Here is a 24,398-nt window from a genome sequence, read left to right as displayed (position 1 = left end):
CCTCTCCCCACACCTCCCTTCTGAATCGCAGCCCAACTGCCCTTCAGGAAAGCGCTGCCCCGGCCATCCCCGCTAGCCCGTGCGGTGGCACCGAGCGTGTCTTTTGCCGGGCGGGGATCCGGCCAGGCGGACGCAGAGGTTAAACTACATTTCCCAGCATGCGCCGCGAGGGTCGCGCAGCCTCGCGTTAAAGAGCCCGCTCCGCCGAGCACCGGGCCGCGGCAGGTACGTCTGTCCGCGAGGGTCCCCGCAGCGCCCCTGTGCCCCCGCGGCTTCCCGGTGCACCCTCCCTGACGGGTAGCACCGAGCTGAGCCGCGAGCTGCCCGGGGTCTTGAGAGGGAAGAGTCCCCGGGAAGTCTGCGCCACCCGGGGAGCCCACAGGGGCTTCTGCGCTACCGCGTCCCCTTGGCCTGGTTCTTCTAGGGAATCCCCGCGACCCGTCTGGTGCAGCGGGACCTGCGGGCGGCTGGTACCGGGAGGGATGCGGGCCCCAGAGGATCCTCACCCTGAAGCAGGTGGGGCCCGGGATGCCGGCGCTGCTCTGAATTTGCTTTGAGGCCGCGTTTCTTGCCTCAGTTTACCGGCCAGGGGTCAGTATTATGCACGAATCTCAGTGATATGTTGTTGGTTAGTTTGCAACACGATTTTACTCCTAATTAGCTTCTTTCGGTCTGTTATTCAGAAGGCAGCAAATACTCCGTGAACCTTTTTTTTTCCTCTTTAAAGTTCTAAAATGTGCAGTCCCTGACCCACCTCTCTTCAAAAGGTACATATGACGAATTCCTTTTTTTTTTTTTTTTTTGAGACGGAGTTTCGCTCTTGTTACCCAGGCTGGAGTGCAATGGGCGATCTCGGCTCACTACAACCTCCGCCTCCTGGGTTCAAGCAATTCTCCTGCCTCAGCCTCCTGAATAGCTGGGACTACAGGCATGTGCCACCATGCCCAGCTAATTTTTTGTATTTTTAGTAGAGACGGGGTTTCACCATGTTGACCAGGATGGTCTCGATCTCTTGACCTCGTGATCCACCCGCCTCGGCCTCCCAAAGTGCTGGCTGGGATTACAGGCTTGAGCCACCGCGCCCAGCCACGAATTCTTTATATTTTATTCTGCCTCTGGCTCCCCAACCCTATCTTGGACATCGTGGGGCTAAGGACACTGAAACATATTTCCTTTTCTTTTTTTGTGACGGAGTTTCGCTCTTTCGCCCCGGCTGGTGTGTGGTGGCGCGATCTCCACTCACTGCAACCTCTGTTTTCCAATTTCAAGCGATTCTCCTGCCTCAGCCTCCCAAGCAACTGGGATTGCAGGCACCTGCCGCCACGCCCGGCTAATTTTTGTATTTTTAGTAGAGACGGGGTTCCCCATGTTGGCCAGCTGGTCTTGAACTCCTGTCCTCGTGATGTGCCTGCCTTGGCCTCCCAAAGTGTTGGCATTACAGGCGTAAGCCACCTCAATGGCGAGATCGCACCATTGCGTTCCGGCCTGGGTGAAAAGAGCGGAATTCTATGTCCCCCCCCCCCCCCACCGTCCCCGCCCCCCCAAAAAAGCCAGGCATGGTGGCCCACACCTGTAATCCTAACCCTTTTGAGGACCCAGGGGGAGAATTACTTGAGTCGGAGTTGTAGGTCAGCCTGGGCAACAAAGCCAGACCTCATCTCAACAAAAAATAAAAAACTAGCGGGACTCATGCCTATAGTCCCAGCTCCTTGGGAGGCTGAGATGAGAGGATCACTGGAGCCCAGGAATTTGAGGCTGCAGTGAGCTGTGATCATGTCTCTGCATTCCACCCTTTGGTGCCAGACCCAGACTCTGTTTCTCAAAAACAAAACAAAAACCTAGCCTGCCTGTACTGTTAAAAGCAATTGCAGGGCCGGGCGCAGTGGCTCAAGCCTGTAATCCCAGCACTTTGGGAGGCCAAGGCAGGTGAATCACAAGGTCGAGAGATCAAGACCAACCTGGTCAACATGGTGAAACCCCGTCTCTACTAAAAATACAAAAAATTAGCTGGGCATGGTGGTGTGTGCCTATAATCCCAGCCACTCAGGAGGCTGAGGCAGGAGAATTGCCTGAACCCAGGAGGCGGAGGTTGCGGTGAGCCGAGATCGCGCCATTGCACTCCAGCCTGGGTAACAAGAGCAAAACTCCGTCTCAAAAAAAAAAAAAAAAAAAAAAAAAAAAAAAAAAAGCAATTGCAAAAACCAAAATCACTTTTGTACCAACCTAATAGCTAAGTTTCTGCTTTTTAAACTGCGGTTTCCTTACCCAGAGCTTCCATGAGATAAGAGCCAATTCTTAGGGCTGCTGGGTGGGTCGTGTGAAGTGATGCTGAAGTGCCTTTGGCATAATGCCTGAAAAAAGCACTCCATATGTGTTAGCTACCTGTCTCATTTTACCTTTTGCATTAATCTCTCAGGAAATCAAACCCTCAGCCTTGCTTGATTTCCCCACACCTTCCCTGATTGTTTTCTTCTTCAGGGCAATCTTTTAACTCAGAGAAAGAGCTTCCAGTCCTTCTTTCAGGGACAGGTTAAACTCTCCTGCTTCCTTGTCTGGCTGGAAAGATCTATCATTCATTGTGTGCCATATACTTTACCTTGTATTTGATGCTGAAAACAGTCCTGGGAGGTTGGTGTCTTTGACCATAATTTTCGGATTAGGAAACTGAGTCTTAGAGAGGTTAAGTAACTTGCCCAGGATCATACAGGAACAGGTAGGGATGGGGTCAGAGCCTTATGGGACTGATACTCAACCCAGGACTGTTCCTCTGCCCTTGCCATTAGGAAGGGATACCCTCGCCACTCTGGCCATGGTCTGTCACCTGCTGATGTTTCACCGTCACTGTATTGAGATGAAGACTGGGCTCAGACCTTCTGGGCCATTGAACTTTAGGGCATTTCTTTTCTGTCTTTTTTTTTTTTATTTATTTTTATTTTTATTTTTGCCGGGCACTGTGGCTCATGCCTGTAATCCCAGCTCTTAGGGAGGTAGAGGCGGGAGGATAGCTTGAGCTCAGGCGTTCAAGACCTGCCTGGGCAATATAGCGAGACCCCGTTCTCCATAAAAAGGAAAAAAACCAAAAAGACAAAAAAAGTGTAAATTTTTATTTTTGAGATGGAGTCTCACCCTGTCACCCAGGCTGGAGTGCAGTGGCATGATCTCGGCTCATTGCAACGTCCACCTCCTGGGTTCAAGCAGTTCTCTACCTCAGCCTCCTGAGTAGCTAGGGATTACAAATGCACACCACCACACCTGGCTAATTTTTGTATTTTTAGTAAAGATGGGGTTCGCCGGGCGCGGTGGCTCAAGCCTGTAATCCCAGCACTTTGGGAGGCTGAGGCGGGTGGATCACGAGGTCAAGAGATCGAGACCATCCTCGTCAACATGGTGAAACCCCGTCTCTACTAAAGGTGCAAAAAATTAGCTGGGCATGGTGGCGCGTGCCTGTAATCCCAGCTACTCCGGAGGCTGAGGCAGGAGAATTGCCTGAACCCAGGAGGCGGAGGTTGCGGTGAGCCGAGATCGCGCCATTGCACTCCAGCCTGGGTAACAAGAGCGAAACTCCGTCTCAAAAAAAAAAAAAAAAAAAAAGATGGGGTTTCACCGTCTTGGTCAGGCTGTTGTTGAACTCCTGATCTTGTAATCTACCTGCCTTGGCCTCCCAAAGTGCTGGGATTACAGGCATGAGCCACCCTGCCCAGCCTCTTTTTTTTTTTTTTTTTTTTGAGACGGTGTTTTGCTTTTATTGCCCAGGCTAGAGTGCAATGGCGTGATCTCAGCTCACTGTAGCCTCCGCCTCTCAGGTTCAAGCAATTCTCCTGCCTCAGCATCTTGGGTAGCTGGGATTACAGGTGCCTGCCACCATGCCCAGCTAGTATTTATGTATTTTTAGTAGAGTCATGGTTTCACCATGTTGGCTAGGGTGGTTTTGAACTCCTGACCTCAAGTCATCCACCCACCTCAGCCTTCCGAAGTGCTAGGATTACAGGAGTAAGCCATCGCGCCCGGCCTCCTTTCTTTTTTTTCTTGAGACAGAGTCTTGTTCTGTGGCCTAGGCTGGAATGCAGTGGTGTTGTCTTCGCTCACTGAAGCCTCTGCCTCCTGGGTTCAAGTGATTTTCTTGCCTCAGTCTCCTGAGTAGCTGGGACTACAAGCACATGTCACTACACCTGGCTAATTTTTGTACTTTTAACAGAGATGGGGTTTTGCCATGTTGGCCAAGCTGGTCTTGAACTCGTGACCTCAAGTGATCTGCTTGCCTTGGCCTCCCAAAGTGCTGGGATTGTGGCTGTGAGCCACCCCCGCCCCAGGCATTTCAGAGATTTCTTTCTTGCTGTCTTTTTTTTTTTTTTTTTTTTTTCCCCAGACAGGGTCTGGCTTTGTCACCCAGGTTGGATAAAGCAATGATACCAGCTTACTGCAACCTCTGCCCCCAGGGCTGAAGCGATCCTCCTCCTCCTGTATAGCTGGGACTATAGGCGCACTCACTATGCCTGGCTAAATTGTGTGTGTGTGTGTGTGTGTGTGTGTGTTTGGTTTTTGTTTTTATGTTTTTTTTTGGTAGAGACAGGGTTTTACCATGTTGCTGAGGCTGGTCTCAAACTCTTGGGCTCAAGTCGTCCACCTGCCTTAGCCTCCCAAAGTGCTGGGATTACAGGTGTGAGCCGCCATGCCTGGCCTCTTGCTGTCTTTCAGTGCCTTTGCTTGGGACCAGATATCATTATCACCGTCACTTGAATAAGAATCCAGAAGACCCAGGTATGTTACAACTTTGACTGTAGTGTCTACTGGCCTCTGTAAAGTGGAGATAATAATGTTCATCTTGGAGGGTCTAAGGGTGTTGTCAGGATAAAAAAAAAAATCACAGCACCTTAACTACAGTCTAGAGTGGGTTAGCTCAGTCCAAGTGGCTATGGTTAATTTGTTTTTTTTGTTTGTTTTTTTTTTGAGACGGAGTTTTGCTCTTGTTACCCAGGCTGGAGTGCAATGGTGCAATCTCGGCTCACCACAACCTCCGCCTCCTGGGTTCAGGCAATTCTCCTGCCTCAGCCTCCTGAGTAGCTGGGATTACAGGCACGTGCCACCTTGCCCAGCTAATTTTTTGTATTTTTAGTAGAGACAGGATTTCACCATGTTGACCGGGATGGTGTCGATCTCTTGACCTTGTGATCCACCTGTCTCAGCCTCCCAAAGTGCTGGGATTACAGGTGTGAGCCACCGTGCCTGGCCCATGGCTAATTAATTAACTAATTACTTTTATTTTGAGACGGAGTCTCACTCTTTCACTAGGTTGGAGTGCAGTGGCGCTATCTCAGCTCACCACAGCCTCTGCCTCCTGGGTTCAAGTGTTTCTTTTGCCCCAGCCTCCTCAGTAGCTGGGACTGTAGGCATGTGCCACCATGCCCAGATAATTTTTGTATTTTTCTAGTAGAGGTGGAGTTCCATCATGTTGCCCAGGATGGTCTTGATCTCCTGACCTTGTGAACTGCCTACCTCAGCCTCCCAAAGTGCTAGGATTAGAGGTATAAGCCACCATGCCTGGCCGACATTTTTTTTTTTTTTTTTGAGACGGAGTTTCGCTCTTGTTACCCAGGCTAGAGTGCAATGGCGCGATCTTGGCTCACCGCAACCTCCACCTCCTGGGTTCAGGCAATTCTCCTGCCTCAGCCTCCTGAGTAGCTGGGATTACAGGCACGCGCCATCATGTCCTGGCCGACATTTTTTAAGTAGATGAAACTATAGCTTTAGAGAGCAGATCAGTGGTTGTCAGGGATTAGGGGTGGAGGAGAGAGTGTATGAGGAAGTTTTTTTGGAGTGCAGATAGTGGTGATACCAACAAGAATCTGTACACATGTTAAAATCATAGAATTGTATACAAAAATAATTAATTTTACTTATGCCAGCTTAAAAAATAGTTACATCTACCCATCTTGCTGTCTCAGGAAGTCCCTCTGCTTGGCCAGAATGGAGCAGCCAAAGGGAGTTGATTGGACGGTTGTCATCCTGACCTGCCAGTACAAGGACAGTGTCCAGGTCTTCCAGAGAGGTAGGGGACTCCCCCTTCCCACATGGTTCCTAATGGAAAACCCCTTCCCCTTCCTGGCTATGTCCCTCCAACCCTAGGTGCCAGGCAGACCTGGGTTCAAACCCAGATCCCCCTTCTCCCTAGCCATGTGACTGCTTATGTGTCATGTCATTTCCTTGTGCCCCAGTGTTCTCATCTGTAAGATGGGAGTAATAGGACTTCTCTCACTGAGTTGGGTGAAGATCTAATGGCCTCCTACATGGAAAGTTAAGTCAAGGATGATCAAGCACTGTTCATCAGTAGGCTTGCTCAGGTGCTTTGGGCCAGGGCACTGAGCTGGGGGGCAGGTCTCAGCGTCTCTTCCGACCTTAGAACTGGAGGTGCGGCAGAAACGGGAGCAGATCCCTGCTGGGACACTGTTACTGGCCGTGGAGGACCCAGAGAAGCGTGTGGGCAGCGGAGGAGCCACCCTCAATGCCCTGCTGGTGGCTGCTGAACACCTGAGTGCCCGGGCAGGCTTCACCGTGAGTGCTTACCAGGGCCACCTTCCTGGCCCATGTCCCTACTGGAACCAGTTCATTTCCAAGATCCCTGGCTCCTCTGGCTCCATCTCCCCGGCCAATTCAGCTTTGGCTTCATCATTAGCTTCAGTTTTTGTTTCTGTAAATTGGGCAGATTCATCTCTGCCTTGCCGTCCAGGTGAGGGTGGAAGGCAGGGCCAGCTTTTGCAGTGTTTTTAGAGAGTTGGAGTGAATATGTCAAAGCGAGGCTTTCTGGCTTCACTTTAAACGTTCAACGATCTTGCTAGCCTGGGCTATCATTCTCACATGGCACCTAACTGTTCACTGGAACTGAGATGTGGCTGCCTGCTTTGGGCAGGGCATGTGAGTCAGGATCCCCATTGGTCCCATCTCTCCCATGCATCCAGCCACTTCTCCCAGTCACCTCGTCTGCATAGCACCCTTGTGTGGAGAGTGAGGTTGGGCACAGGTGTGGACGTGCTCTGCAGAGGGAGATGGCACCAGCAGAGGAGAGGACCACTGTAGTCGCCATGGAGCTGACTCCCCTGCGTCACCCATCCAGCCCCAAATTGTGACCTGTAACCTCCCCTTCAAAACAGGCAGCAGAGGCCAGGTGCGGTGGCTATGCCTGTAATCCCAGCACTTTGGGAGGCCGAGGTGGGCAGATCACCTGAGGTCAGGAGTTTGAGACCAGCCTGGCCCACATAGTGAAACCCCATCTCTACTAAAAATTCAAAAATTAGCCAGGCCTGGTGGCACACGCCTATAATCCCAGCTAATCACTGTAATCTCAGCGATTCTGAGGCAGGAGAATCGCTTGAACCCAGGAGGCGGAGGTTGCAGTGAGATGAGATCGGGCCATTGCACTCTAGCCTGGGCGACAGAGCAAGACTCTGCCTCAGTAAATAAATAAATAAATAAATAAAATTAAACAGGTAGCCAGGTGTGGTGGTGCACGCCTGTAGTCCCAGCTAGTTTTGAGGTGAGAGGATTGTTTGAGCCTAAGAGATTGAGACTGCAGTGAGCTGGGATCATCCCGCTGCACTCCAGACTGGGTGACAGAGTGAGACCCTGTCTCCAAACAACAACAACAACAAACCAGGCAACAAGAAGGTAGCCTAGATGGAGGGCCCTGGGCTCCCTTATCCAGGAGGGACCAGGGTTGCCTCTTGCCTGCCTGTGGCCATTGGTTTGACCTTGCCTTTTGTCCCTTGGGTACCTGGGTATATTTGTATTGGGGTCTCTCTCTGGATTTGAGGGTGCCTGCCATACTCCGGGGAGCATTTGCCTGAGGCCTCTGTTCACAGGGCTTTCCCACTCCTATAGGTGGTCACGTCTGATGTCCTGCACTCGGCCTGGATCCTCATTCTGCACATGGTAAATGAACTTCGGGGCAGGGGCCAAGCAGAAGGCCAGAACTGCAGTGCTTGGAGTTGGGCAGGACTTCAGGGGTATTCTGCCACAGTGTGTGGTGCAAGGTATAAATCTGGAAGATTCAGAGTCAATCTAAACATCAGAAATTGGGAACTAGCCAGGTGCAGTGGCTCATGCCTGTAATCCCAGCACTTTGGGAGGCCAAGGCAGGTGGATCACCTGAGTTCAGGAGTTCAAGACCAGCTTGGCCAACATGGTGAAACCCTGTCTCTTCTAAAAATATAAAAAATTAGCCAGGTGTGGTGGTGGGTGCTTATAATCCCAGCTACTCAGGAGGCTGAGGCAGGAGAATTGCTTGAACCGGGAGGTGGAATTGCGATGAGCCAAGATTGCACTACTACACTCCAGTCTGGGCAATAGAGTGAGACTCCTGCTCAAAAAAAAAGGGAACTGGCTAAATATATACCACATATCCTTCCAGCAGAATATTAGATTAAAAGGTCCATCTAGGGCCAGGCGTGGTGGCTCATGCCTGTAATCTCAGCACTTTGGGAGGCTGAGATGGGAGGATAGCTTGAGCCCAGTATATTGAGACCAGCCGGGCCAGCATGGTGAAACCCTGTCTCTAATAAAAATACAAAAATTAGCTTCCATGGTGGTGCATGCCTGTAGTTTCAGTTACTCAGGAGGCTGATAGGGAAGGATGATGAGCCTGGGAGGTTGAGGCTGCAGTGAGTTATCACACCACTGCACTCCAGCCTGGGTGACTTTTGTCTCAAAAAGCAAAAATATAGGCTGGGCGCGGTAGCTTACGCCTGTAATCCCAGCACTTTCGGAGGCTGAGGCAGGGAGATTATGAGGTCAGGAGTTTGAGACCAGCCTGGCCAGCATAATGAAACCCCATCTCTACGAAAAATAGAAAAAATTAGCTGGGCATAGTGGCATGTGCCTGTAGTCTCAGTGGCACACAACTGTAATCTCAGGAATTTGGGAGGCCAAGGCAGGCAGATCATTTGAGGTCAGGAGTTTGAGACTAGCTCAACCAACACGGTGAAACCCCGACTCTACTGAAAATATAAAAATTATCCTGATGTGGTAGTGCACACCTGTAGTTCCAGCTATTTGGGAGATTGAGGCAGAAGAATTGCTTGAACCCGGGAAGCGGAGGTTGCAGTAAGCTGATGTTGCAGCACTGCACTCCAGCCTGGACAACAGAGCAAGACGCCATCTAAAAAATTGCAATGCAATGCATAATATAACTAAAAAAATATTGTAAGAGGAAATACCAAGAGAACATTTTTTATCAGCCCTGCCCTGGATGGCTTTCTGCCTGCACAGCTGTTGAGGTGGCTTTGGGCTCTGTGGATCTTGGGTTTCCTAATCAGTTCTCCTGCTTCCAGGGCCGAGACTTCCCCTTTGATGACTGTGGTAGGGCCTTCACCTGCCTCCCCGTGGAGAACCCCCAGGCCCCTGTGGAAGCCTTGGTCTGCAACCTGGACAGTCTGCTGGACATCATGACCTATCGGGTGAGGCTGGGCGGTGGCCTGTGGGGCCTCATCCTAGATAGAGCCACTTCCTTCCCACCATTCCCCCAGCTATAAGCTATGCTGGCTCAGCTGGCGGCCCCAGGAGGAATGGTTTTGAGAGTGCCTAGTGTTAGTTAAGAGCTTCAGGCAGTTAATTGTGTCTGGGGGCAGTGGCTCATGCCTGTAATTTCAGCACTTTGGGAGGCCAAGGTGGGAGGATCGTGTGAGGTCAAGAGTTCTAGACCAGCCTGGGCAATGCAGTAAGACCTCATGTCTACAAAAATTTTTTTTAAAAATTAGCTGGCCATGGTGGCATGCACCTGTAGTCCCAGTTACTCATGAGGCTGAGGCAGGAAGATCACTTGAGCCCAGGAGTTTGAGGCAGCAGTGAGGTATGATCGCACCATTGCACTCCAGCCTGGGTAACAGAGTGAGACCTTGTCTAAACAACAAAAAAAATTAGTCTTGGCCACATGGGGGGCATTGTAGCCCCAGGCTGGACAGAGGGTGGGGCCAGACCAGGTCTTGGAGACCCCTGTTATGTCAACAGCACAGTATCCCAGGGCAAGGAGGGGCAGGTGAAGGGCTGGGCCAGGTACCAGCTGTGTTCTCTGTCTCCTGCCCCTGCAGCTGGGCCCGGGCTCCCCGCCAGGCGTGTGGGTCTGCAGCACCGACATGCTGCTGTCTGTTCCTGAAAATCCCGGTGAGCCTGAGACTCCCTGGGACCACCTTCCCTCGTCTCAGCCACAGCAAGAAGCCAGCTCTGCCTTTGTTGCCCACCCTGCCTCTTGGCTTGCCCTGCTGCCCTGTTAGAAGGGTAGCTGGAGAGTGTGGAGAATGAAGCCCTGAGAAGGCGGGGGTTCTCCTGCCCTGCCCCAGTCTGCCTATCTATAGGACAGACAGAAGCAGCCCTGCCCCTTCTGCCCACAGGGCTCTGCGGAAGGACTCTGGGAGAGGAGGGTGGGCATTCTCCCAGGGGAATTTCCATTTGGCTTGGAAACCATATTTCCCTTTTAGAGGTGCCCAGGTGCCCCAGCCCTGGGCTCTGGCTTCCTCCTGGTGGGGGACTCCCTGCCTTGGGTTGAGGCCCCTGGGAGCCTCCTGACTGCCCCACCCCACAGGGATCAGCTGGGACAGCTTCCGGGGAGCCAGAGTGATCGCCCTCCCAGGGAGCCCGGCCTACGCTCGGAATCATGGCGTCTACCTCACTGACCCCCAGGTAGTGCCCCTGCGGGCAGCGGAGCTGGCTGGGGCAGCCTTCAGCCTTCCCCTGTCACTGGGCGGCCTCTCATCCTGGATTTTCTGGCATGCCCCTGAATCCAACGAGTTTCCTCTCTGGTAACGGCGCCGGTGCTCCCTTACTCTCACCAAAAATACATTTCACACTGACCACCTGCCCTGTCTCGATGCCCGGGCTCAGGGCTGCAAAGACATTTAAAGCCTGCCCTCTGCCATCACGGAGTAGAAATCTCAGGGCCCCTGAGAACACCAGCGACTGCCAGACTTGCATCCTCAGCTTTCCTTTGGAAGATGCCCTTGCTGCCGCCTGTGGCTGTGCCCTCCTTCCAGATCCCTTCCTGCTCCCTCCACTCACTCTGTTTCTCCCCGCACATAGGGCCTCGTTTTGGACATTTACTACCAGGGCACTGAGAGGGAGATTCAGCGGTGTGTCAGGCCTGATGGGCAGGTGCCACTGGTATGGCTGCTGGGCCCAGGTTGTGGGGCTTTGGGGACCTTATGGGACAGGGAGGGAGGGTTTGCCTTTTTTTGACTCCTAGAAGCCTCCAGAACAAGCTAGAGCTAGAATCTGAGGACAGAGTAGCCTTGGAATTCAGGGTGTTGACCTGAACCAGAAAGCCTAGAACCAGGCTGGGCATGGTGGCTCACGGCTATAATCCCAGCACTTTCAGAGGCTGAGGCGGGTGGGTCATTTGAGGTCAGGAGTTTGAGAGCAGCCTGGGCAACATGGTGAAACCCTGTCTCTACTAAAAATACAACAGTTAGCTGGGTGTAGTGGTGTGCACCTGTAATCTCAACTACTTGGGAGGTGGAGGCTTAAGAATTGCTTGAACCCAGGAGGTGGAGGTTGCAGCAAGTGGAGATCGTGCCGGTGCACTCCAGCCAGGGTGACAGAGCGAGACTGTGAATCAACCCCACAACCTGCCAAAACAAAACAAAAAACTGCGAGCAAGTCAGAGAGTGCAGTGGTGGTGGGAGGAGGTTAGAGTCCGACTCGGGACTGCTTCTAGCGTGAGGGGCAAGGATTGGAGAGGCGGGGAAATCTGGGAGTGAGGGTAGAGAGCTGGGGTTGGGAGAAGTCCTGAAAGTTGAGGAGGTCCCGTAAGGTGCCATAGTGGGAGCTGTCCCAAGTAATCCTGGAGTCTGGGTACTGGAGTGGTCAGAAGGCGACATTCCCTGCCTGGTGTGGCACCCAGCTTCACGTAACCCATCTGCCTGTGCCTTACCTGACTTGTACCAGGGTTTGGTCCAGAAACCCCCTCTCCGATCCTTTTGGGGTCCCTTCCAGGTGTCTGGGGTTGTCTTCTTCTCTGTGGAGACTGCCGAGTGCCTCCTAGCCACCCACGTGAGCCCGCCCCTGGATGCCTGCACCTACCTGGGCTTGGACTCCGGAGCCCGCCCTGTCCAGGTGACTGGGGGAGGGCAGCTAGTGGGGCCTGGCCTGGGGACGAGGCGTTGTATGACCTCAGGCCAGCCATTTCCCCTCTCCAGGGTAGAGTCTCTGCAGACGGGACTGCCCTGGCTCAGCCTCAGAACTTGAGGGCTGAACCCCTGCCGTGCCTATAGCTGTGCTTCTTCCCCTTCCCCCAGCTGTCTCTGTTTTTTGACATTCTGCTCTGCATGGCTGAGAACGTGACCAGGGAGGACTTCCTGGTGGGGCGACCCCCAGAGTTGGGGCAAGGTGATGCGGATGTAGCGGGTTATCTGCAGAGCGCCCGGGCCCAGCTGTGGAGGGAGCTTCGCGATCAGCCCCTTACCATGGGTGGGTACTGCCCCTCAGCTCCCTGGGGTGGGGACACCATGGGAGTGAGGACCCCAAGAACAGAGCTGCTCACTGCATGCTGGGCCAGGCAGCCCAGCACAGGGACTGGGCAGTTCTGTCCTGTGCCAGAGCCCCGAACTGAGCTGCCTCCTTGTCTTCCTTTTGTCTCATTCCTGGGCTCTCCCAGCCTGTCCACTTCTTTTTTTTTTTTTTAACTTAAGCGATCCTCTACACTGTACACTTTGTTTTTTTTGGAGATGGTGAGATGGAGTCTGGCTCTGTCGCCCAGGCTGGAGTGCAGTGGCGCTATCTCAGCTCACTGCAACCTCCACCTCCCGGGTTCAAGCGATTCTCCTGCCTCCGCCTCCTGAGTAGCTGGGATAACAGCTGTGTACCACCACACCTGGCTAATTCTTATATTTGTAGTAGAGATGGGGTTTCACCACATTGGTCAGGCTGGTCTCGAACTCCTGGCTCCAGGTGATCTGCCTCCCTCGATCTCCCAAAGTGCTGGGATTGTAGGCATAAGCCACCACACCCGGCCCTAACCTGTCTACTTTCTAGCTGTGTGGCTTTGGGCAGGTTCCTGACTCAGCTTCCCCTAACCAGCTCATTGCCATGCCTGCCCCATGTGTCTCTGCTGCTGGGAAGCCAGCCTGGCCCCTGAGTTGCAGCAGGCATGGGGTTGAGGTCAGTACTTATGTCTTTACAGCCTATGTCTCCAGCGGCAGCTACAGCTATATGACCTCCTCAGCCAGTGACTTCCTGCACAGCCTCACACTCCCCAGGGCCCTTGGGGCCCAGATTGTGCACTCCCAGGTGGAGGTGAGACTCTCTGGCCCTCCAGTGCCAGCTGAGTACCTGGGGTCAGGTGGGATGTGGATTCCTGGGAAGAGAATAGCTCACACTTGGAACAGATGACCTGAGTGCAGGTGTTACCCCTGTTTTACACATGAAGTGCTGGAGGCTCAGAGAGGCTAAGTAACTCACCTTAGGCCACAGAGCTAGTCTCTGGCCAAGTCAGGATTCTAGATCGAGCATGCCTGATTGAGAAGCTAAAGGAGACTTCAGGGTCTTCCTGGGTGGTGGGCCTGGGCCAGTTCAAAGGTGGTCCTCTGGGTGGCAAGGTTGGGTGTAGCTGGACAGGTGGGATGGAAACAGACCTCAGGCTGGGGCCACGGCAGGTCCAGAGAGGAGTCTAGAGGGTGCAGGGCAGGGGAGCAGCAGGCCTGGATGCTTTACCCCCAGATGCTTGGCGGGAGGAGGGTTGGAGCAGCCCTGGCCCTTGAACCTCACTCACCTCCTCCCCTGCTACACAGGAGCAGCAGCTTCTGGCAGCTGGGAGCTCTGTGGTCAGCTGCCTGCTGGAAGGCCATGTCCAGCTGGGTCCTGGGAGTGTCCTGCAGCACTGCCACCTGCGGGTAAGGTCTGAGGGTGTGGGCAGATCGGGATAAGGGCACTGGCGTCCTGTGTGTGTTGGGGGGTGCTGGGTGCCTGCCCACCCAGGATGCCTGCTCTGTCCTCCGCCAGGGCCCTGTTCACATAGGCGCTGGCTGCTTGGTGAGTGGCCTGGACGAAGCCCAGTCTGAGGCCCTGCATGCCTGGGAGCTGCATGACCTTGTGCTGCAGGGACACCATATACGGCTACATGGCTCCCCAGGCCGCGCCTTCACCCTCGTTGGCCGTCTGGACAGCTGGGAGGTAGGCACTCGCCCTTCATTCCTTCAGGCTTTGGGGAGCCCCAGGGAGTCCTGGCCCCCACCCCAGTGCAGGGTTCTCTGAGCACTGGCACACGGGACAGGCTGTGGGGAGGGTCGGTTGTAGGGAGGATAGGATGCGAGAAGGAGGTAGGATGAGGATAGGCCATGAGACTAGCAGTGTCTCCATAGACCTTGACCTCCCTGCTCTGCCAGGTGGGCATCTGCTCTGCCAGGTGGGCTGGGTGGGGACTTTGGTTTTTTTTTTTTTCGGAACTGGAGTCTTGCTCTATCACCTAGGCTGGAATGCAGTGGCCCAATCTCAGCTCACCGCAACCTCTGCCTCCCAGGTTCAAGCAGTTCTCCTGCCTAGCCTCCCGAGTAGCTGGGATGACCAGCGTGCACCACCATGCCTGGCTAATTTTTTTTATTTGTAGTGCATGTTGGCCAGGCTGGTTGGGTGGGGATTTTTATCCCCATTTGACAGGTTAGAGACTGAAGTTCAGAGACAGAGGTGACCCACCTAGGGCTGCAGCCCGTTGTGGTGGGCTGGGCCTGGAACCCAGGGTTTTGCTCCAGATTTCAGGCACCTCAGCAGGAGTGTTGGGCTGTAAAGCTAAAAGCAGTTTCAGAATGTGCTCCCTGGCTGGGTGTAGTGGCTCAGGCCTGTAATCCTAGCACTCTGGGAAGCCGAGGTGGGAGGATCTCTTGAGGCCAGGAGTTTATACCTGAAGTGAGCTATGACTGTGCCACTGCACTCCAGCCTGGGTGGGTTGAGTATGTGCTGTGTCTGTCTTCCTGCCCTCACTTGAGCACTTGAGCAGCTCCTGGCCCCCTGGCTTAGTATCTCTAACCCTTGTGGCCCCTGAAGTCCTGACTGCTTCTTCCTCTCCCCCAGAGACATGGGGCAGGCACATATCTCAACATGCCCTGGCGTGAATTCTTCAAGAGGACAGGTGTTCGGTAAGCCGGGTACCCCGAGGGCCTCTGTGGCCCTGGGCAGCTGGGGTGACTGCTGCTCTTCCAGGCGTGTCCCTCCTGTGCCCTGGAGGAGCACCGGCCCTGCTACCATCCAGGGGCCTGGGTGGTTTTATGCAGCTGGATTTTTCCCCTAGGCAGAAAGTCAGTCTCTTGCTGTGCTGACTTTAGCATTCTTGTTCAGTGGTCTGGGAAAGGATGCTAGGGAGCCTGGCCCCTGACCCGAATTGTCCAGTTGTGCTACCTCGGAGAAGTCTGTCCTGTCCCACGAACTGACAGGTGACTCAGGGCTTGGGGAGGACACTGGAGCCTTTGCTTCCCTCCCACGAATGTGCCTTCTCCCCACATTAGAGCCTTGGACCTGTGGGACCCTGACACGCCGCCTGCAGAGTGCTGCCTTCCCAGCGCCCGCCTCTTTCCTGTGCTCCACCCCTCGAGGGCCCTGGGGCCCCAGGAGCTACTGTGGATGCTGGATCCCCAGGAGGACGGGGGTGAGGCCCTTCGAGCCTGGCGAGCCTCCTGGCGCCTATCCTGGGAACAGCTGCAGCCGTGCCTGGATCGAGCTGCCACACTGGCCTCTCGCCGGGACCTGTTTTTCCGCCAGGCCCTGCATAAGGCGCGGCACGTGCTGGAGGCCCGGCATGACCTCAGCCTGCGCCCACTGATCCGGGCTGCTGTCCGTGAGGGCTGCCCTGGGCCCCTGCTGGCCACACTGGACCAGGGTGAGTCTATGGGCAGGTAGTGTTGCAGAATCAAGCCAGGGGCACCTGTCCTTCCTGTCTAGGGGGCCATGAGGTGCTTAAGCAGGGAAGGGGCATGCCAGAGTTTACTTTTAGGATTGTGGAAGGCCTCATCCTTGTCAGTGGGGTTTGGTCAGAAGTTGAGGGCTGGCAGCTGAGCTCTAGGTCCTAGGCACGTCAGCAAACCCTACATGTTCTGTACCTGGTGCCAGGATGTGGGTGCAGAGTGTGGGGAGGGGACATGGTCAGCTGTGCATGAGGTCCCAGGCACACTGCTGGGGGCTCACAATCTTAGCTTCCTGGGCCGCACCTCATGAAAGGTGCCGGGACCATGAACACCAGAGCCATACAGATAGGTGGTGGTGAGGCTGAGACCTGAGCCCAGGTGGTTTGACCCCAGAGCCTGAGCTCTTCACCACTATGGGTATCTTGGGTGGGGGTAAAGAGACACCTATGGGCTGGGACTGGCAGGATGAGAGAGTCTCTGCCAGGCAGGGAGTAGGGCTGCAGTTACAGTCAAAGATACATTGTGGGGCTGAGTGCGGTGGCTCGAGCCTGTAATCCCAGCACTTTGGGAGGCCGAGGCGGGTGGATCACGAGGTCAAGAGATCGAGAACATCCTGGCCAACATGATGAAACCCATCTCTACTAAAACTACAAAAATTCTTAATTTGCAGTAGCTTTGCAAATAAAAAAAAAAAAAAATAGCTGGGCATGGTGGTGCATGCCTGTAATCCCAGCCACTAGGAGGCTGAGGCAGGAGAATTGCTTGAACCTGTGAGGTGGAGATTGCAGTGAGCCAAGATCGTGCCACTGTATACCAGCCTAGCGACAGAATGAGACTCCGTGTCAAAAAAAAAAAAAAAAAAGATACATTATGGGCTGGGCATGGTGACTCATGCTTATAATCCTTGCACTTCGGGAGGCTGTGGCATGGGGCAGGCAGATCATGAGGTCAGGAGATTGAAACCATCCTGGCCAACATGGTAAAACCCTGTCTCTACTAAAAATACAGAAATTAGCTGGGTGTGGTAGTGTGCACCTGTAGTACCAACTTCTTGGGAGGCTGTGGTAGGAGAATCACTTGAACCCAGGAGGCAGAGGTTGTAGTGAGCTGAGATTATGCCACTGCACTCCAGCCTGGTGACAGAGCAAGATTCCATCTAAAAAAAAAAAAAGATATATTGTGGGCAAAAGCCAGGAGGTGTGAGGGGCTTGGAGCCTTTAGGGACTGTTGAGTAGTCTCTTGGGGCAGAGGATATTGAGGACAGGCCTCCTCCCATGCCTCCCCTGACTCCTGGACCCTCAGTTGCAGCTGGGGCAGGAGACCCTGGTGTGGCGGCACGGGCGCTGGCCTGTGTCGCGGATGTCCTGGGCTGCATGGCTGAGGGCCGTGGGGGCTTGCGGAGTGGGCCAGCTGCCAACCCTGAGTGGATGCGGCCCTTCTCATACCTGGAGTGTGGAGACCTGGCAGCGGGTGTGGAGGCACTTGCCCAGGAGAGGGACAAGTGGCTAAGCAGGTGAGTTTGCTAATGGAGGTCAGATCCCTTGGAGAAGCCCTTGGCCATCTGGGAAGTGGCCCCTAAGGGAGGAAGCCCAGAGAGAGGTGGGGTACCCTTGGGTCACCCAGGACAGTCAGGTCCCCAAAGCCAAGTAATCTGCCCCCAGCTTGGGGCTGCCTGCCGCCATCCCTCCCTTTTCTCTTGGCAGACCAGCCTTGCTGGTACGAGCAGCCCGCCACTACGAGGGGGCTGGGCAGATCCTGATCCGCCAGGCTGTGATGTCAGCCCAGCACTTTGTCTCCACGGAGCCGGTGGAGCTGCCGGGACCTGGGCAGTGGGTGGTGGCTGAGTGCCCAGCCCGTGTGGATTTCTCTGGTGAGCCCTTTGTGGCAGGTGGGGGTGAGGGTAGCTGCCCCACAGCCAGGCTGGCAGCTTCTGTGACCAGCTTGAGTCTTGCCACACCATCATAGGGGGCTGGAGTGACACGCCACCCCTTGCCTATGAGCTTGGTGGGGCTGTGCTGGGCCTGGCTGTGCGAGTGGATGGCCGCCGGCCCATCGGGGCCAGGGCACGCCGCATCCTGGAGCCTGAGCTGTGGCTGGCAGTGGGGCCTCAGCAGGATGAGATGACCGTGAAGATAGTGTGCCGGAGCCTGGCTGACCTGCGGGACTACTGCCAGCCCCATGCCCCAGGTCAGGCACCCCGGGACCTCTGCAGGTGGGCTGGCACACATAGCCAGCTGGGGGCTGGGGGCAGTAGCGAGAGACTGCAGGCCACTGGGGCCTGGCATAAGAGCCACCCAGTCTGGGTGAGGAGCCTGAAGGGAAGGAAGGGGCTGGGAGTCACCCTGCCTAGACACTTACAGACAAAGGAAGTAGAGATGACACGTGTCCATGTCTGGGAGCCCAGAGGCCCTTTTGTGGCTTGGGGATGGGGCCAGCACTACTGCTGGGCTTTCTTCCCACCAGATGAGTCCCACACTGGGCTGGGAAATCACCAGGGTGGATGGGGTGTCTGCATCTGCCCTTGGAGACTGAATTCCTTCCTCATGCCTGTCCCTCTGCAGGGGCTCTGCTGAAGGCGGCCTTCATCTGCGCGGGGATTGTGGATGTCCACTCCGAGCTCCAGCTGCGTAAGCAGCTGCTCCGTACCTTCGGGGGCGGCTTTGAGCTGCACACCTGGTCTGAGCTTCCCCACGGCTCTGGCCTAGGTGAGCGGGCCCTCCCTCCTGCTGCCCGACTATCACAGCACTCCAGCCTTGCCTGTGATCCCCCTCCCTGGCCTCTGCCCCGAGAGGGAGTCGGGTGGGACTAGACAGGGTGGAGGCATTTCATGCCTGCTTTCTCCTCTGCGCCCTGCAGGCACCAGCAGCATCCTGGCAGGCACTGCCCTGGCTGCCTTGCAGCGAGCTGCGGGCCGGGTGGTGGGCACGGAGGCCCTGATCCACGCAGTGCTGCACCTGGAGCAGGTGCTCACCACTGGTATGTGACTACCTCGGAGTTGTTGGAGGTCACTGACACTTTCCCTAGGGCCTGTGGTGGGGAGTGGAGCTCTCCTGGATTTATATGTGATTGGCCAACAGCCATATGACTGTGCTACTCTACAAGTTTCCTTCTTGTCACTTTGACCACTTCTGGTGGTTGTCAACTTGAAATATTCTACCTCCAGTGAGGTGTTTCACAAGCACCTACTGAGTGCCAGATTCTGTACTGCCCCTTTCATGCTTGTTGGGACCAGGTGCTGTGCTTCGTGACTGTGCCTATCCAGGGCTGTGCTTGGGTGGGGCTGGATAAGCTGGTTTCGGCCTTCCACCTGCCCTTCTGGCATCATGCCCTTATTTGAGATGCAATCACCTGTGCCCCTGCCCCCACCTCCTGACCATATGGTGGGGCAGCAAGAGCCCAGCAGTGACTATGATCTCATGAATGTCACCAGCGCCAGGCTTCCTGCTCCTCCTGGCCACGGAGCCCCCTGGAACCCATGGCCAATGTAGAGCAGCCACAGGCTTGTATGGTTCTAGGTGCACCTCAGGGTGTCAGGCCCCGTCTCTAGCACACCCCTGGAAGGAAACTGCTGCAAAGGCCTACTGGAGCCTGACTGTGGTGTCTTCTGTCACCGCAGCTCAGGCCTCTCATTTTGCTCTAGTGACTCACATATCATCATAGGTAGTCATTAATGAAAAGAGCAGATGGGGAAGCCTTTTCAGTTTTCTTTTGAGGTGTACCATTCAAGTTCTACATTTGGCCAATGGACAACTATTTACTGAGAACCCACTCTGTGGGTCCCTGAGGATAAAATGAGCAAAAATGGGTTCCTGCCCTCGAAAGTCCTGTGGTCTCCTGGAGACAGACATCAATCAGTAACCACTCAGGTGCATGTGTATTACAAACTGTGCCAAGTGCTCTGAAGCAGAAGGGAACCGTTAAGTCTTGACATTTCAAGACTTAACAGCTACTTTGCAGCCACCAGGTTTTGGCTGCAAAGTTCCAGATGGCTCCTGCCTTTTGCATTTCATACTTTAAACCCTTGCAGGCCCTTCCCTAAATATCAATGGCCTGTCCCAGAAGCAGCTCAAGTTTTTTATTTTTTGTTTTTGAGACGGAGTCTAGCTCTGTCACCTAGGCAGGAGTACAGTGGCATGATCTCAGCTCCCTGCAGCCTCCATCTCCCAGGTTTAAGTGATTCTCTTGCCTCAGCCGCCGGAGTAGCTGGGATTACAGGCACCTGCCACCATGCCCAGCTTTTTTTTTTTTTGTATTTTTAGTAGACGTGGGGTTTCACTGTGTTGGCCCGGATGGTCTCGAACTCCTGAGCTCATGATCTGCCCACCTTAGCCTCCCAAAGGGCTGGGATTACAAGTGTGAGCCACTGTGCCCGGCCTAGTTTCATTATTTTTATATAGCTACAAGGGGGAAAATGATACTTTCATTACTGAAGATGGAAAGATGTCGAATAAGTTACATAAGAGAAAAATAGATCCCAATGAGCTTCTTTCCAACACAAACCATCTGTAAGAAGACAAGGTGCAGGGAGACTCAGGCTACAGGGAAGGTACCTGTCAGCCTCTCTAAAACTCCCCAGGAGGGGCAGAAGTTAGTGTAAAATCTTTTTTTTTTTTTTTTTTTTTTGCGACAGAGTCTCACACTGTTACCAAGGCTAGAGTGCAGTGGTATAATCTCAGCTAACTGATCTTATCTAACTGCAACCTCTGCCTCAGTCTCCCCAGAAGCTGGGATTACAGGGTGTGTGCCACCATGTCTGGCTAATTTTTGTAATTTTGGTAGAGATGGGATTTCACCATGTTGGCCGGGCTGGTCTAGAACTCCTGACCTCAAGTGATCTGCCTGCCTTAGCCTCCCAAAGTGCTGTGATTATAGGCGTGAGCCACTGCACCCGACTATAGTGTAAAATCTTTATCTTTCAATGTAGTTTATCCGAATTTCAATTATACATTAGGTCTACAACAAAACTCAGGCCTTGGGAATACCAAGCTTTGCTCTGGTGTGAAGCCCATTCCTTTGCTGGGATTGTCCTGGGGACAGAGCTGTGTAGCTCACTGTCCCATGGAGTTGAGGGAAGCTTTTTCCACACTGATCCCAGCCAGGGGTGCAGGGCTGGGAGCCTAGGCTGGGAGAGTGAAGCTCGGCCAGGTAGACTCCAACAGTGACACGCCCTGGGCTCACAGGAGGTGGCTGGCAGGATCAAGTGGGTGGCCTAATGCCTGGCATCAAGGTGGGGCGCTCCCGGGCTCAGCTGCCGCTGAAAGTGGAGGTGGAAGAGGTCACGGTGCCTGAGGGCTTTGTCCAGAAGCTCAATGACCACCTGCTCTTGGTGTACACTGGCAAGACCCGCCTGGCCCGGAATCTGCTGCAGGTGAGCCCCAGCACCATCATGAGGGAGGTAGGGAGTGGGGCCGCCGGCTGGGCCTGGGTCCTCACTGCCCCTTCTGCCCTGTCTGCAGGATGTGCTGAGGAGCTGGTATGCCCGACTGCCTGCTGTGGTGGAGAATGCCCACAGCCTGGTGCAGCAAACTGAGGAGTGTGCTGAAGCCTTCCGCCAAGGTGAGGGGCTTCTTCCAGGGGGATCAGGGCACCAGGAGCCAGTACCCTGTCACTTGTGGGTTTGAGGCCAGGGTCATTTGCAGGCTTGGCACAAGCTCCAGATACTCGGCCTCTGGGAACAGAAGCCTACTGTCTGTCCTCTCCAGGGTCTCACATTTAGGGGGAAGCCACATCTAAGGACAAAATTTTCATCATGGGAAAGGCCCTCTAGCCCCACCTAACAGGAAGCAGATAGGGGAAGGGAGTCACCCCATGGCTGAGTTCCAGGGAAGTGTGAGCTAGGCAGGGCCCCCAGTGTGTGGCTGCACAGGTCTCTGGGTGCCGATGATACTGGGGGTGGTGGTGTTGGCTTCCTGCACATTGGTCCTCAGGCAGTTCTAGGGAAGTGGGCTTGTTTCTCCTGGCTCCAGGCAGCACTGGAACCCAGCGTCTTTACCATGACACTGGCTCAGCAGCACCTCTTGGCACTTCATGCAATCTCCAGATGGGTGCTGAGTGAGTATCTTTGCCCAGGCACGCCACTTCCCTCTGTCCCACCTCAGGAAGCCTGCCTCTGCTGGGGCAGTGTCTGACCTCATACTGGGAGCAGAAGAAGCTCATGGCTCCAGGCTGTGAGCCCCTGGCTGTGCGGCGTATGATGGATGTCCTGGCCCCCCACGTGCATGGCCAGAGCCTGGCTGGGGCAGGTGGTGGAGGCTTTCTCTATCTGTTGACCAAGGAGCCACAGCAAAAGGAGGCCTTGGAGGCCGTGCTGGCCAAGACTGAGGTACTACTGAGGGGGCTGGGGTTGGTCCAGAGACCTGTGAGGGCAAGAGACCTCACTGTGGCCCACTAGTTAACCGGGGGCTATATCTGCAAGTCTCCCTGGTCCTGTAGCCTCAGTCCAGCCTCCAGAAGGCCTGATCTTTCTCCAGAACCTTCTAAACACTTGCTCTCCTATCCAGGGCCTTGGGAATTACAGCATCCACCTGGTTGAAGTGGACACTCAGGGCCTGAGCCTGAAGCTGCTGGGGACCGAGGCCTCAACCTGTTGCCCTTTCCCATGAAGCTGGCTTCTCACTGCAAGAAGAGAAAACCTGGAGCTACAGTGCCCCCCACCTTCCTTACCCAATGAGAACCTCCACCTCCCACTCCCCATCCACCTCTGTGAATCTGCTCCCAAAGGAAACTGACTGAAGCAAGACCTGGGCAAGCAAGGAGTGCTTGGGACAAGACTGACCTGGCTGACAGTGGCCTAGGTGTAGCCTGTTCCTCCTGCACATAAGGTCCCAAGCTTAGTGTCCCATGTGGCCTTTACAAATCCCATGGGTGGCCTTTTCATTCCACGAGGGCCTGGGAAAGGGTTGACCACCAGCCTTGGCATATGGCTGGAAGTCCCTTGGCAAGGCCAACCCTGAAGAGGCCCTTCGAGGCATTTCCTATGGCCTTCCTTAGAGTTGTAGAGACTTCACGCTCAACCCTCATGGGCGAGTGGGAGTGAGGGTGGTGGTCCCTTGCCAAGTTGGTGGCAGTGACCCAGCGATTCACTGCCATCCCAGGCCTTAACCAGCAACACTATGGACCGTGCCAAGTGACCTGGTGCCTGTGGGAAGTGGGTTCTCAGGACTGGCATTCTTGGAATAAATTCACTCTGTCCTTGTAGGTGGTCCTCGTAAAGTCACTGTCGCTCTGCTGGGAGCAGTTCCCTCTTTCCCTAGCACCATAGGGAACTGGCTCTGGGATGATCCAGCTTGTGGTGCTGAGGGCCCAAGAGGGCCACGAGGATCTGGGACTGGATGGGGGCTCCTGCCATCATGTGGGCCCTGGACACAGCTGTGCACTGTGCTATGTGTGGGGAGGAGGCTGAGGTCTTGGGTTTGCCTTCCTATTTCAGTGCTACTGGTAGACCTGCCCTGCCCATAGGATCTGGCCCTCCCTGGAAACAGCACACTGGCATCTCTTCAAGGAGTAGCTTTATTCAGGGATCATAAATATTACAGCCTTGCCTCGAAGTCAAGCCTAATTGCTAGGTCCCCAGATGTACCCAAGTCGTCTAAGGCTGGCAGGGGCAGCTTGTTTGCTGTAGTGTTTGAGGGCAAAAGACTGACCACCCATGCAGAAAGCCGGCCTGGGCTGCCCGCTGCCTGCTGTGACTTTCTCACCTCATTAGGAGCCCAATTCTCTGGGTGGGGAAAGGCCGCCCCCAATGCCTCGCCAGGCTAGGTCTGAGGGCAGAGCATGGAGTGAGTCCAGGCTGTTTGTGCTGCCAGCTGTAGAAAGGTCTCGGCTGTCAGAGCTCTTCCAAGGCAAACAGCCTCGCTCAGCTCCTTAGCTGGGGCCCCTCAGGGAACAGACTCAGAATTGTGGTGAGCTAGGTGTGCTCATCCAGTCAGCTACAGGCGCAGCCTCTTGATGTCTTCACTGCGGAAGTCTATGCGCAGGGCCAGCACCTGGCGCACTTCAGCAGGGGTGAGGCGCCATGTCAACGGGCCGGAGTTGGGTCCCCAGTAATCGAGGATCTCAGTCACCTGTGGGGAAGGACAGAGAGACCAGTCAGCAAGGTAGGGCTATTCTGAAAGAAGGCTCTGGCCTCCACCAGGGGCAGAACAGGAGCACTCAAGAAGGGGAAGGTGTCCTGTAGGGCTGGCTGCTGGCAGACACATGATTTAGAGCGAAGTGGCATGGATCCATCTTTGCCTCTTTCAGTCACCCCTCCCTGGCTGGGCCAAGGGTGCCCCACCTACCCGCTCCAGATTGAGGATGGTGGCCATCTGAGAGAGCCGGGCAAACTTGTCTCGGATGGTCCAGGTGGTCACCGTGGTAAGGTAGGCAATGAGTGACCTCAGCTCCTTGTCAAATTGCAGACCGCCCAGCTGCAGGAGAACCCAAGCCCAGTCACTACTTAGGCCTGGCCAGGCAGAACTGGCCTCCAATTGCCCCCAGAGCTGGTGGCAAGGCCGGCCAGGCCTCAGGTGGTGCCCTGTGGCTCCAGTT

The 24,398-nt window shown here is 54.8% G+C and overlaps 2 protein-coding genes across 6 annotated transcripts in view; one reads left to right on the top strand and one right to left on the bottom strand.

Annotated features, from left to right (window-relative positions):
* FCSK (fucose kinase) lies at positions 1–23,066 on the top strand. 3 transcript variants are annotated; one of them, XM_010350647.3, is made up of 26 exons: positions 1–225; positions 425–591; positions 4,696–4,758; positions 5,943–6,046; positions 6,398–6,549; positions 7,873–7,923; positions 9,321–9,446; positions 10,077–10,149; positions 10,568–10,665; positions 11,062–11,142; positions 11,974–12,093; positions 12,276–12,447; positions 13,160–13,272; positions 13,767–13,868; positions 13,978–14,148; positions 15,043–15,107; positions 15,474–15,844; positions 17,172–17,382; positions 17,573–17,739; positions 17,835–18,056; positions 18,431–18,574; positions 18,726–18,845; positions 21,050–21,237; positions 21,326–21,425; positions 21,968–22,191; positions 22,370–23,066. In XM_010350647.3, the coding sequence occupies exons 4-26, from the start codon at positions 5,965–5,967 to the stop codon at positions 22,469–22,471; spliced, it is 3,255 nt and encodes a 1,084-aa protein (XP_010348949.1). In that variant the 5' UTR covers positions 1–225; positions 425–591; positions 4,696–4,758; positions 5,943–5,964; the 3' UTR covers positions 22,472–23,066. The 3 variants fall into 3 exon arrangements, with proteins under 3 accessions (XP_010348949.1, XP_010348948.1, XP_074262281.1); XM_010350646.3 differs by lacking the exon at positions 425–591; XM_074406180.1 differs by lacking the exons at positions 1–225; positions 425–591; positions 4,696–4,758; positions 6,398–6,549 and having other exon boundaries at positions 5,960–6,046.
* A 296-nt stretch (positions 23,067–23,362) lies between these two features.
* The window catches only part of COG4 (component of oligomeric golgi complex 4), a 35,737-nt gene continuing 34,701 nt past the window's right edge, over positions 23,363–24,398 (bottom strand). For all 3 annotated transcript variants that reach the window (XM_003939926.4, XM_074406192.1, XM_010350650.3), the window contains 2 exons: positions 24,149–24,277; positions 23,363–23,932 (listed from right to left, as the gene is read on the bottom strand). In XM_003939926.4, the coding sequence (XP_003939975.3) occupies positions 23,798–23,932; positions 24,149–24,277 (264 nt within the window). In that variant the 3' untranslated portion in view covers positions 23,363–23,797. The remainder of the gene's footprint in view (positions 23,933–24,148; positions 24,278–24,398) is intronic.

This window comes from Saimiri boliviensis, chromosome 1 (assembly GCF_048565385.1).
Source record: "Saimiri boliviensis isolate mSaiBol1 chromosome 1, mSaiBol1.pri, whole genome shotgun sequence".
In the NCBI taxonomy this organism is placed as follows: Eukaryota; Metazoa; Chordata; class Mammalia; order Primates; family Cebidae; genus Saimiri; species Saimiri boliviensis.
This window is presented reverse-complemented; position numbering and strand designations above follow the sequence as displayed.